Source organism: Lissotriton vulgaris, chromosome 4_1 (genome assembly GCF_964263255.1).
Source record: "Lissotriton vulgaris chromosome 4_1, aLisVul1.2, whole genome shotgun sequence".
Classification (NCBI taxonomy): Eukaryota; Metazoa; Chordata; class Amphibia; order Caudata; family Salamandridae; genus Lissotriton; species Lissotriton vulgaris.
In genome coordinates, this window is record NC_141691.1 from 33,483,067 (window position 1) to 33,497,345 (window position 14,279).

A 14,279-nucleotide genomic window follows, 5' to 3' on the forward strand; every position below is an offset into this window, starting at 1 on the left:
CACCCTCGAGATCAAGCTGTGTAAGGTCCCACTATCTGAGGCCGGGAATTGCACCGCCATTTTGGGACATCGTGGATCGCGAGCCGGTGCACCATTCTGTGCGACTTTTTTGGTGGCGCCTGGGGTCCGGGACATTGCCAATGATTCATCATTAAATATAGGAGGAGATATCTTCGGCAAAAAAGCTGTGTGGCGATATTGTTTGTCATGCTCGATGGCTTGAAGGGAGAGTGAGGAAGAACGGTCCCTATACTGCGCATCTTTTCATCTGCAGGATATAAGGGTATTACGTATCTTCAACGCTGTGGGATTATACTGGAGGATTGCCCTGAACTGGCGGTTGGGATTGGAAATCTATATGGTGTGAAAACGGAGCGGGCGTTTTATGAGCCATGTGCTATATGTGACTGGCCCTAACAAATTATACCACGGTGGTCATTTTGTCTGGTAGATTTGAGTGTGCAGCTAACATGCTCAACAGAAGTTACAGGATGGGGAAGCAGCCGAAAATAACTTTTGACAGAAGTAAGCCGTCTAATTCATCGGATTCTGGAGTTGCGGATGAAGAAAATGCGGAGGAGGGCGTGGGCCAGCTACCAGCGCCGGATGTTCGAACAATGTTTGAGGAACTGAAGGCCAGCTTGCAGGGCACTGACTCCAAGATGGACACAATGGCTGCTCAAATGGACGTTATTACGAGACGTATGGATAAGCAGGAAGGTAGAGTGAGTGTTCTGGAAACATGTGTCACCGAAACAGAAGAAGGACAAACCGAGCTCGATAAGAAAGCGAGAGGAATAGACAAGGTGTTGGCTCTGATACAGCAGAAGAATGAGGATTTGGAGGCGATGTCTAGACGAAACAACGTGCATATCACAGGGATAGCAGAATCCACAGACATATCCAATATGGAACGCTTTATCGAGGATATGATGAAAGACCTCTTTGGAGAAGGACTATCTCCAATGTTATTGGTAGAGAGAGCTCACAGATTTTTGTGCCCCAGGCCTAAACCGATGCCCCGCCTAGGCCGATACTCGCTCAGTTAATGAATTACAGGGATCGGGACACAATACTACGCATTGCGTGGGAGAAAGACAAGATTCAATACCGAGGTAATGACATAGTATGTATCCGGACTTCACCCTGCAGGTACAAGCAGCGCGTAGGGAGTTTATACCGGTGAAAAAGATTTTCCATCAAACGGGCACGAAATATGCACTCATCTATCCTGCCAAATTGCATGTCCAGGGTCCTGACAGGCCTGTGTTTTTTGTGGATGCAAAGGCGGTCCTGCAATATGCAAAGCAGCTGGTCAAAGAACAGAAACAGCGAGCGACACTGGAGAGACAGGAAACTACTGACCGGCTAAGTGACATTGAATGAACTATGTCACTCTTTTGTCTTATGGTGTACATATGAGGGTTGGTGACTAGTATGCAAATAGATGGTCTTCATCCATGCGGCTGCTTTAGGAATTTGGACCTGCATTTAGAAGCTGTTTGGGTCTCATGTGATGAGGTAACTTGTATATTGATAATTGCTCAATTTGTGCACGAGTGGGTCCTGGAGATGCAGTTGTGTGGAAACCTGCTTGGCCACCCTGTCAAAAGCACAGGGGAGCAAAGCGGACACCCCGCATACCCTCTGGGATGATTCCCGTAGTCTGGTCATGGTTTTTGGTTTTTGTGGGGGTTTGCTAGCCGGGGGGTGTGTCAACAGGGCCTGATTGGGGGGTTGGTGCGGGTGGGTTGGGAGGGTATATGCGACTAAGCATTTTGAGTACATTGATGAGGAGGGGACAGATGAAAAGCCCTTTATATACGATTGATATATGTTTTTATTGTGTATGGATGCAACCGCTGAAGATTTATGATGTTGTGGCACATGGGCGGCATAAGTTGCTGCAGTGGAATTACATGCTCTTTATTGATAGTTTGATTGCTATGTCTGTTAGATTTGGAGAGTGCAAGCAGATATTGGTGAAAATGCGTGAAGTGAACAATATGTTGATCTATGAACCATTGTGAGGACCTTTACATGTCTTTCTTGGAATGTGCGTGGGATAAATGATCTCAGGTAGGCGAGATTGGTTCACTCCTGTTTGCTATGCAAGGAGGTGGACATTTGTCTATTGCAGTAAACACATTTGGCAACTGGTGGAACACCAATGCTTAAACAAATACTATTAAATAAATGTATTAATTACCCTATTGAAATTGATTTACTTCCCACCCTATTCCCCTATAAACCCACAACCCACTTCAGAACTAAAACACAAAAGTTAAGTAACGTAACAGAAATTCACACATGCATAAAAAAACAATACTTCTACAAAAATAAAATCACATTCTTTGATAATACATACTAAAATAGATCACACTAATATAAAACTTGATATTATAAACAACTATATGTTTACTAACGATATTACGGACTTTGATATTAAGAAAAATATTATTTCTTACTTTACTGTCGATATTCTACACCACAATATTCTTGCAGACGATATTCTTGTACAACGATATTTACAACTCAATATTATAGTAAGTCAACATTAACAACTCAATATTCTGTCTGTGCTCCATCAGTGTGTGTTCCGTGCAAATGATTTACCGTTTGTCTCTGAGATAAGCCTGGCTTTTCATGCCAAGTTACCAATGAGGTGAGCAAGTACTATTTTAGAAGTATAATCCCGCCTTATCATGACTCGAAGGAAGGGTACAAGCCTACAAACCAGAGAGCCCAGTTTCTAACAGGGGAAACGCCTATGGGAGGGAAACCACAGGGAAACATGATAGTATTGGATGGCTCACATATCAATTTAACGAAGGATTGGAGAAAACCTACCAATTGGATAGTGTTTATCAGTAACTGTCAAACATTAAGTACTGGCAGGCATCCACAGATAAACCTGGATTAAAACATGCAATTATTACTGATTGGATTGTGGTTATGTAGACATTACTACAATACTAACTGTAGCTACATCATATTTTTGTCAAAACAGTTATTGGACTCACCTAATAACAAATACAAGTCACCGACAAGTGTATTTTGTGAGAAGGGTCCATTAATAGCCATGTGACTGCAGAGCCAGTACCCGAAGCATAGGTAGACTTCCTATTGGCAGTGATGTAGGAACGGTGGGCTGCCCACTCCGGGCGGCAGGAGTTTCGGAGCAGCAGCCCCCCCACTCCCATCTCTTACCTGCTTTTTTGTGATGGCACTCACCAGGATCACCTTCTGCTCTTCTGTAGGCCCAATGAGGGAACAATCCAAGGAATCGACCAGCACCCACCCCCCCTCTTCAAGGCGGCAAGTGCAGTCGGTCTATGGTCTAGCTGCACCACTGCCTATTGGTACTAAAAGAGACAAGGATGTATGCCTGTGAGTCGATATTCAGTGAAGAAAGTGACTGGATAGTGTAAAAATGCAGGCCCACTGCACAGTGAAGCAGAAACATCCAGGGTTGGTATGTTTGGAACAGTCGCTATTGCGGTCTCAGAGAAGGTGCCTGTGGACAAGGAAGCAGGAATACATGAGCCCCGTAAACATATGACTATAAATAAATAATAAATCTCAGAGAAACTTTGGTATGTTCTTCTCAAACGGGTAACTACAGGCCAAAAGATCCTGTGTGGTAGGGGAAGACATTGTGAGGATGAAAGTGAGGGTAACCCCAAAGTGCAATACATTTCCTGAAAAATGTAGCTTTTAGTGGCACTGTTTACTCTGAATCAGAGCAGGAAACTCGGCCTGCTGCCGGGGGGATCAGTCATATTAGCAAAAACCCAGATTGTGAATATTTGTCAAAGGGTCCTCATTTACGGATCTACAGAGGATGTGAATACCTGAATGGTAGTCACTCACCCTTCTTAGGAACACTACTTGAAGCTCAGTACGCTGCGCTTCCAAGAATAAACCAAACACCACTTACTCAAAATATAATACAACTCTCTGTATTATTCTGTTTGTACTGAAAGGATAAATTATGAATTAAAACAAAGATTAAAAAATTAAACCATGCACCCAAAACACGCGACCAAACTGTTGTGACTCTCTCTTACTAAACTCATTAATTGGCACTCAGAGGCATATGTACAAGCCCCTATCGCCACCACAACGCCTTATGTGCAAGGCAGTGTTAAGCCACTTAACATGGTTTGTACATAAGGCCCCATTTCATAATATGATCAGCGTGAAAGGGGTGGGCAGTGGGTGTTGTGGTGGGCTTTCCATTGCAACACCCATTACTTTTGTCACTGCCCCCTATGTACTAGGGTGTTAAACATAGGAGGCAGCACCAACATTAAGACCAGGTAAATTCTGGTCTTAAGTTGCCCAAACGAGGAGAAATTAATTATTATTCCTTGTTTTTGCTTTTTCCATGTGTGCTGCCTCACATGGAAAAAGCAAAATTTCATGGTTTATGAATGTACAGGAAGGTATCACTTCCTATACATAATAAACCTTAAAAAAAATCCTTTTTGCCACTCTCATACCTGCTGCATGAAGCAGCACGCATGGCAGTGACAGTATGACAGCACACATAAAGAATCCACCCCTGCACGCAGACGCCCTTGCACTCCGGAGCAAGGGTGCCTGCATTGGTGCTATGTTGCTAAACATAGCGCCATCGCAGGGGGAAATGCAAGGCTGCAGAACCTTCTTGTAAACACTGTGCGCCGTGTTAAGCCAAGGAGGCTAACGCTGCACTCCACCACTTCCTTGTACACATTCCCCTCAGTACATTTGCACTACAGGGAAGAAAGTTTATAACACTCACCTGAAGTATACATGAATCCAGTCAATAAGTACAAACTTCCGTATGACTCTGCTTGTACCGAAAAGTGAGATGATGTCTAAATTAAAATAAAAAATAGTGGAGCAAACCAAAACCACATGTGCCCCAAATGCCTGTCAGAGACCATGGGAAGTAGCTCCCAAAGGTAAATTAGAATTTGCCACTTAAATAATGTATTTTAATTCTTGTTCACAGAGACAGAACATTTGCTATTGTTCTGGAAAAATATTGTGAAGGCATGCTGCCACCGTGTGGCCGCAGTGAGCAATCACAGGTTTACCCACATAATGTTGCATAACGCCAACAAAAGTGTCCATTCTGCTGGGATTTGGCTGTGAACAGGATAATCAAACCCTTCCTGAAGGCTAAGAAGGATCAGGGCTTAAACGAGGTGCACTCAGGGGGGTCTTGAAGGTCAAAAACAGATTACATTGAAAACTATTTAACCATTGTTGGTTTGAAGTAGAAAATATGCAGTGGGAAACATTTGAAGTTGTCGTCCCTGGAGCCAGAGGAGTACAAGGGAGAGAAAGAAAATACTGACTCAATGTAGTGATCAAAGTATGACTTAAAACCCTGAAGGTATGATGCGATTGAGTACATCATGAAACACAGCCCCGAAAAGCCCTGAAAAGTGAGAGAATGTTTAAAATTTGACCTTAAACATAAAGGGATCAATAGAGAGACTTGAGCCCCCGAGTAAATGTAATTGAAGGGAGGTAATTACTAGATTTAGCCCTGGAGCACAAAAAGGAATCAGCATATATGGATGGACACGGTTGAATAATGAAAACAAGGGACCTGGCATCTCTTGTAGGAGTGCTCCTGTGTAAATACAACTAACATACACCAGAAACCTATAGCTGGTTTTAAGTTATACAACATTTGTAATGACCAAAAGAGCTTAGACATATATAACCCAAACAGTGATGTTGGTAAGTTCAATGTAAGGTTGCTTGTCTCCTGTCTTCAACGGTGATAGGCCCATGGGATATAGAGTTTGTTATCTCACTCCACTGTCATTTTCTGAGAGACAGGACATTGTCAATATCACCTCCTTGGGCTCCCAATGAGACACGTTCCATCACTTGCCAAGCGATATCTTCAAGCGGATGTTGCACTTGTTGAAAATGTTCTAAAAGAGGCGCTCTAGCAACTCTGCATTCAATCCTGCTTCTGAGCTGTAAGATCCAGCAGTTCATATTGTGAGCAATCTCCCTGATGTAGGTGAGCTTGCAGGGGCAGAGTAGTGCATACATCACATTGTCAGTGCTGCCTTTAGTAAAAGCAGTTAGTGTAAATTTTACAGGTACAAAAACGTTAGTACTCAAGCAGTACTTGCAAGCCAAGAAATGCCCACACTTGGCGTAACCTCTAACCTGTTATCTTGGTACGTTCAGAAATGAATCAACTGGGAACTTGTAAGGGTTGGTCTCTCATTTCATCCTTTTAGGATATATTTGTATAGATGATTTGTATGTCCTTGTTCAGTACTTTGAATGATTTCCATCTCCTCTGTTGTCTTTATAAAATGCAGACTATCATGTATGCATGATCTTGTTTGGGGTACTAGTGGGTTTTAGAAAAAAAGATAATATACTGGTACAGTGGCTCAAAGATAGGCCAACATACTGACACTGTGGGTTGGCCAGGGGGCTTTTCCATCCTTTTATGTATCTAAGATAATGTATCCATTACTGGTATGCAAGGAATCTCCTTATTAAGGATTTTGCACTCATTTTTCCACAAAAACGTTGCTTAAGGCTTCCCCCTGTGTTGTCTGTTATAAGGGATCTAATGGCATTGGTGGGGTCTTTGTTGACCTTGAGATGGCATGTCTCATCCCCAGGTGTGTGAGAATCTCATTTTAATATTCTAATACATCTTGGATTACAATCCTGCCACCATTGTCAACCAACTTGATGACTATTTCCTGTTTCTTTCTGAGTCCATAATTTCCAGTTTTTCAGCCTTTTTTTATTGTATTTGACATACTGTCTATCTTTTCTCAAGGTTTCCTTCATCAAAAATGTTTCAAACACTAATATCTCGCTAAGCATATTGTGTGAGGGTGGCATGAATTTTGAGGGTGGTCTAAAGCCTGTGGTGAATAGAGATAATCTGCCGGTTAAATTTAATCTGATCTCTCCTAACAGCTGCTTAATCTTGACTTTGGTCTCAAAGAAGTTAGGTCTAGTGGTAGGTAAAATGGACAGACATCCGCTCAAGATGATGACCTCATCAATGGTGAGGTTGTATTTGGACAGATTAAATATGGGTGCAGCAATGGTTGGGGCAGTGGGGTGGTAGTCTTATTGTATCTAGCATTGCTGGCACATCGTCAGCCTCTCCGCTTGTGAGTCTTGGTAGTAGGACCCTCATGCCTGCCCCTGAACACTATTGGGGAGAGGAGCTGGCCTAACAGCTAGGGTGGTCAACTTCGAATCTAGGAAACTGGGTTTGAGTATCGGCAACAAGACTGAACAACCTGTGATTCTGGGCAAATCACTTCATCTCCCTGTGCCTAACAAAAATGAATGTGTCCTCATGTAATGCAACTGGTGCTATGTATAGCGCTCTGATACCAAGAGTGTGCTATACACAACTCTGTTAAATAAAAATAAATACAATTTTAAAAAATCCATTTAGTAGAGTTCCTCCAAATTCAATGAGCCATCTATTACCTCAACCAACTGATATGTGGTTTCCCTCCCATAGGTGTTCCCCCTTCCGTCCTGATTATGACCCTGTACAAACAACACTCAAGGTTAGAAACATTGAAACGTTACTAGATTACACTACATATGTAATGCAGGAGCATGGAACTCTGTAGTTTGAGTCTAGATTATACAATGGTGCATCCTCCTCAGTCACTATTGATATATATATTTGTATTGTACTAGCACACTCCCTCACCCGCTTACCTCACATCCGTTGCACCGTTGCATTGTTTGGGAAACACTGCTTTAATTGCACATGATATCAGAGCTTGATGAGTTCACTTTCCTATGATTGTAAATAATTTGTATGTGAATGAAATTGTACGTGTTCTAGTAAAAGCAATCCTCTGATGGAAAATGACTTGCCTTCCGTGGATGTTGAGGCAATACTCCTCCTTCCGGGACCATTGTTTTCCTTTATCATTATACTACCCAGGTCCCAGATTGCTGGTACCTGGGACCTAGCTATCACCTGTGGCAAGTCCCAATGCACACAGAGTGCTCAGGGGATTGGAGCAGCAATCTTTGATTAGAGCAGAATGCACACAAATATAATTACCAATTGGCTAACTCTTAAAAACTTTCTCATTATATCCACTCTTCCCTATATACTTCTATGTCTTTTGTTTTAAGTCGTATGTTTAAAAATAATGCATTTCAATATGTAACACTGACTGAAGTAGAATAAACTAACCCTTAATTTCTCAAATAAATATAAAGAAAGCATGAGTGTATGGTCAACCTTCCCAAATAATATTTTTTTTCAGGGATGAAGTGGAATTAGTGGCGGACCTCTGAACATCTGAAAGATTTTTCCTGAAAAGTGGGCACTAGTCAAGTCAGGCCACTATATAATTGCCTGCCTGAAAATCCAGGTCCTTGGGTTTACAATTAAAAACAAAACACCAGAAATTAGAACTTCTTGAAAAGAAAATCATGTCCAGGAGTGAGGATGACACCATTATTTATTGTTTCTATTTATACACCAACTACTCACTAAGAATTTTACTCCCGATTGTTACTCAACATTGCCCAGCGTTATGGACTACTTTTATGTTTTAGCAATATTTCACTATAATATTAATTTTATCATTTTAAAGATATGGGAATTTGATGCTCAGCTGAGCTTAATTTTTCATCATTTTGCCCCTGGGCAGTTTACATTTTAGGTACTGTAGAATTACATTTCTCTTTTTTTGCGAGCTTTGACAACAGCAAAATATTTAAAATCTGCCAGATTGTACAAACTTTCTGTTTTCCGAGGATAAATGTATTCTTCCTCAATGACAAAACTAGCCCCCTTTAGAGCCTCCTTCAGTATATCCTCATCCAAGCAGAAAACAGGAATCTTGAAGTCGCCGCACATGAAAAAAGTTGAGCAGAACTTTGTAATCATTATCAGATGTCCTCCGGGCTTTAACAGTGTGGATACATTTTTCAGCGATTTACAGTAGGACTTCTTGTCTGTGACAAAGTGCTCCACGCAGTGTGCCAGGAGCAGACAGTCAGCCTGGGGGTGGATGATGGGAGACAAAGGGTTACAGCTGGTGACGTCATATTTCAGGACTCTTTTGACTTTACATTTTAACTCCTGTTCCTTGTTAGTCCATGTTTCACTAAAACAAACAAATAACACATTGATTAACATGCTTTTAATTGTTGACTGACTCATATGTTGTAATGTGAAGAAAACCATCTTCATATCAGTTATGGAAAAATGTATACACATTTTCAAAATAGCATGTGCTGTGCACTGTTTGTCTCACACTTCCCTGGAGCAATCAGTATCACCACTTTATTAACTAGAAGTACATTCACATCCACATTTCATTGCATGTCTGCCTTCTCTGTAATTCCTATTAAACATGCTGGTGTCAGTTTTGCTTTTTTGAAGTATTGGTTTGCTTCACGTAAAAGATCATTCTGTACCTAGGGAATGTGAAAAGATCCATCATTTCAAAATTGCTTCAATAAACCTTCACATCAACTCAAATCCCTCATCTGTGCATGATACAGGGAAATCTAAGAGACTCACCTACACAAAATCCACAGAGTGCATAGATACACTTCTACCTTGATTTCAAGACACAACTCACAGAGATTCCTTCTAGATACTGATACATTGGAAGACTGGTGTCCTCCGGCCCCTTAACCTCATTCAAGCACCTTTCTCTTCCACTGATTTCCAAGGAAATCCTCCTCAAATGTCTTCCACACAAAGGCTGCTGGCCTCAAAACAACACTTTCACTAAAACCTCAACAGAAGCCTGATGAAATGTCTCCTCGGTTTATTGATGGAATATGATAGTGTGTCCATAAAAATGAGCCCCAAAATGTTGAGACTGTAAGTGCAAATAAGTATGTCCATCCAGCGGGAGCAGAAAAAAAGGAGGGTAAAAAAAGTGTGTTCCTAATCTTAATTCCCTTAGGGTTTTTAGACATGACTACAGCCTGAACCACCAAACAGAATGACACCAGATTTGGTAGAAAGGTAGATCTTGGTCAAGTAAGCGACCTTTTTGTAACTCAGTTTAGTCGTTTTTGAGACATTAACTGAAATTTTAATTTTTATATGTAGTGGCTTGGCCCTCTGCAGAGCCTCCTTGTGTTCGTGAATCCACATGCCGACAGCAATGCAGTGATTGACACAACCTGAGAGGAAAGTTGGTGCCACTATTTTATTCATTCTTATGCAGTCCTAGGGGGGAAAATAAAGTTAAACAGGGATAGTGTACCCTCGCGTCATGGGATTAATCGAACATCAGAAGCTATAGATACAGTTATCTCAAATAACTATACATTGTGAACCCTGGGGTAACTATAAATCAAGCCCTCATCATCAACTGCTAATCACCCCACATATTACATCACTCATGACATCTTTTATGACATCAATGACAATATTACTGCAACATTTGAAGTGAAGTTATTGATGAGAAAACTGTGCATGGCAGAGGCATGAGTTATAGTTATCTTAGGTACAATTTTGGACCCAGAAACAGGTGCTGGGCCATTATACCATGGGGAGGCGGTAGATTTCAGCCTGGGGGAACACATCCTCCAGTATACAGCCTTTACATTTCATTTATTTTTTAAAAAGGGGACAGGGTCGTGGAGCTCCCCTCCTCTAGCCAATTTCTCAATTTGCCACTGAATTCAAGCTAGCCTGGCTGATGAAGGGTGTTACACAGAAACCAGTCCCAGGATGCTAGTTTGTTGTTCAGGGAAGACCTGGCTTGGCAGTTTGGGCTGGATTGTTCCCATGAGGCACAGGGTCAAGACTGATTTGCATATAGCTGGGTCTTAACTGAGGTGTGAAAGTGAGCTAAAGAATGATGATGGATTCAACCCAGATCTGTGACTGGGGTTGAGTTTCTGGAACGTTTCAGTGCTCCATCTATTATCTCCATGTGTTTGCTTTATGCAGGTCCCCAAGCACACAGTCTGCTCCTCAAAACTTGATTTGTGGATCTCGCTTCAGCTCTGTAAAAGAAAGAAAATAGGACTCTCTTCTCAGCTGACTAGAGAGACTCTCTTTGACAGACATGAAAAGTGAGGACCATTCGACTGTCTAATCCGTTTGAATTTTGCTTTTTCCCACCCAGCTTGTATGTTCCCCTCCCTGGCTGCACCTGCTTGCCCTGAAGAAGGTGCTCAACACCGAAACGTGCGTCGGCGTCATTTATAAGAACAGCAGTACCTTAGTCCTTGAGGACAATGGTTTTCCATCTAATCTGCTGTCTTGCACCCACGTCCATTTAACTTTAATTCTATCTCTTTGTTGCAGGCCATGCTGTACCTATATGATTGAATTGTATAAATGTTTGTGAGCATGAATGATTCCCTGAAGATATGAATGCTTGATAAGTCCCAGAATTGTCCAGGAGTGAGTGGAACATTGAAAAAGTACGGATATTCTTTTCTCCCATAAAATGATATGAAATATTGTTGTCTATCTTATCTATTGAATTCTATGTATTTATATATTGAATGTATTTTAGAAATGTCAGAATCTATAAAAATAAAAATATATATTTTTTCAAAAAAAACATGGATTGAATTAAATATCTCTGATGTCATTGACTTTGATTCGTAATTAATGTTACTCCGTGTATAACAGTCTTGGATCCCTTTTTTGATTTTTCTTGGCAGGGTTTCGGTTTTTCTATTTATATTGCATACATTTACATAGTCAACAGCAAAAAGGTTTCAGCACTCTATAAACAAATGACTAATGCTCTTTATTACAATCCAATTCAGGCTAGTGTTTTGAAAGAACAATTGCACATAAGGAAGAAAAGCTATCCAGATTCGATAGATGTATTTCTTTTTCCAAAATTCATTTTATTTTTCACAGAACAGAAACTTCTTCCATAGACAAATTCACCATAGCCAACGCGTTTCGTCTCATTAAGAGACTTCTTCAGGGCTTTAAATATATGGTATATGTTATGTTCCTCAGGTCACCCAATATTTCAAAGAAGCAGTGTAAGTAAGACACTCGGTACAGTATTCAAACAGTCTTACAGCGGCATAATAACCGCACATAATCCGGCCAGTGTGAAGGCTTCGCCCTACATTTACATAGTCAGGTGGAAACTGATGTGTGCATCCTTTCCCGTACTCATTCAAACCTCCTTTATTCACCTTCACATACCTATAGTGACACTGGTATACCCTTTCACATACTGATACAGAGACTCTGGTATCCTCTCATATACCCATTGGAAGTCTCTCACACCCTCTAATATACCCATATATACACTGTCAAACTCTGTCACATATCCATTCAGATGTCCTTTATTCTTATCCACATACCCATACAGAGAGTCACAACCTCTCACATACCCATATATAGACTCTCACACCCTCACACATATAGTGTCATAACCATTCACATATGCATACAGCGACTCACATATCCATGCAGGTACCCTTATATCCAATCACATAGCTATACAGAAACTCTAACAGCCATTCCCATACTCATTAATACTTCATTTATTCCCATTCACATTCTTACAGACAGTCTGACATGAATTCACATACCCATACAGAGACTGTCAAACCTTCTCACATAAACATACAGTCACATCTTCTCACTTACCAATGTAGACACCCTTGTATCCATTCACAACTCTTACAGACTCTCACATACCTATACAGAGACTCTCAATTTGTCACACATATCCATATAGACATCCTTACACCCATTCATATACCCATAGAGCGATTCTCACATCCTCTCACATACCCATACATAGACTATCTGCAGACTCTAACATCCTTCCAGATACTTATACAGACCTCTTTTAACCCGATTCAGATTTTTATGGAGACAGTCACAGCTATTCACACGGTCAAACAAAGATTTTTACATCTCCATACAGACCCAGAAATACCTATTTACATGCTGGTACAGTGTCTCTCACATCCTCTCACATACCCATACAGAGACTCACACCCTCTCAGATACCCAGAGATAGTCAAGTCAAGTTTATTGTTTTTATGATACAAAGTATATTACTATACATTTGCTAAAATGACTCTCTAATCATACGTTAAATAGTACAGATTCAATTCCTATCTACTTTTATCATATGACAAAAATGCCAAGATGTTTCTGATGTTAAAACAAATATTGAAAACACCTGTGCAAATTTAAATATTCTTTTAACCATCCATAATATCCATTTCCAGACTTTTTGGAGTGTCCCATGTTGTCACTGAGATGATTTTTTGTAATGTATCATACTTCCGTACTTACGCAGGTGAGGGATGTTTTTGAGGTATTCTCGACAGGTTATTTCTAACAATCTCACAAAATTACAGTTGAACTGAGGAGCTCTGGGATGAAAACAGGCTATTGCAGCTTCCCTGCAGGTGTGCATGTTTCCTTTATTAAAGCAGTGCTTTAGGTATTGTTGTGTGGTTGTTTGCAGACCTTGGCAGGCACAGCTCAGATGTATTATTACATTACCTGCACACTGTAGTGCATTAAATTTCCATGTTGGCAAGGCTGCTATGTTTCCCATGCGTAACTAAAGAAATCTGCACTTGATATGTGCGGAAAAAGGAACGGTCATATATGAGGCAGCAGAGAAGTCGGTATAGGGTTTCGTTACACTCCATGCATATGGTACTGGGTACTAAAGCTGTTTTTGTCCGACACCGTGGAGATCATTTCTGTGGATTTGTTACTTACCCTCCTAAAGGTGTCACATGATATCCATAGCTATGTAAGATCTAATGGTTTGATGGAGGCATGTAGGTATTCATGGTGCTCTGATGACTGATTATGTTGAAGTGCTGATAACAAAGCTTTGTTTAAACAATTGGTTGAATGGCTGATTGTTACTGCTGTCGCTAGAGTTGCTTAACAAGGCCGAACTCAAGATGGATTTGAGCTGGGGAGGAACTCAGCTGTAAATCAAATACTCACCTAAATGCACTTATCTGTATCCTGTCAATCCTTTCATCATTTCACAATCTCTGCCTTATACTGCCATACTTGGAAAAGTGCTTGTTGGTCTAAATTTAGAGGCCTTTACTTTTAGGAGCGGCTGAAGAGTCAGCGCGTTCAGTTTTCTTGCCAAGGAGATAACAGTGTAAATTAGGGACCCCTCCTTCTGATTGATAACCTGATTTTGCAGTGTAAAGTATCCTCTCAAGTCTAAGTTTAGGCCTAGATATTTGTGTTACACTACTGATTCTAGGCATGATTTGTTCAAAAAGAATCTGGGGCAGGGCTC

At 40.9% G+C, this 14,279-nt stretch overlaps 1 protein-coding gene across 1 annotated transcript in view; it reads right to left on the minus strand.

The window, feature by feature from the left end:
• Window positions 1–8,474: 8,474 nt before the first annotated feature.
• LOC147718286 (indolethylamine N-methyltransferase-like) overlaps window positions 8,475–14,279 on the minus strand; it is a 101,713-nt gene continuing 95,908 nt past the window's right edge. Inside the window, exon 3 of the mRNA XM_086966679.1 lies at window positions 8,475–9,143. Coding sequence (XP_086822805.1) covers window positions 8,708–9,143 — 436 coding nt within the window. The 3' untranslated portion in view covers window positions 8,475–8,707. The remainder of the gene's footprint in view (window positions 9,144–14,279) is intronic.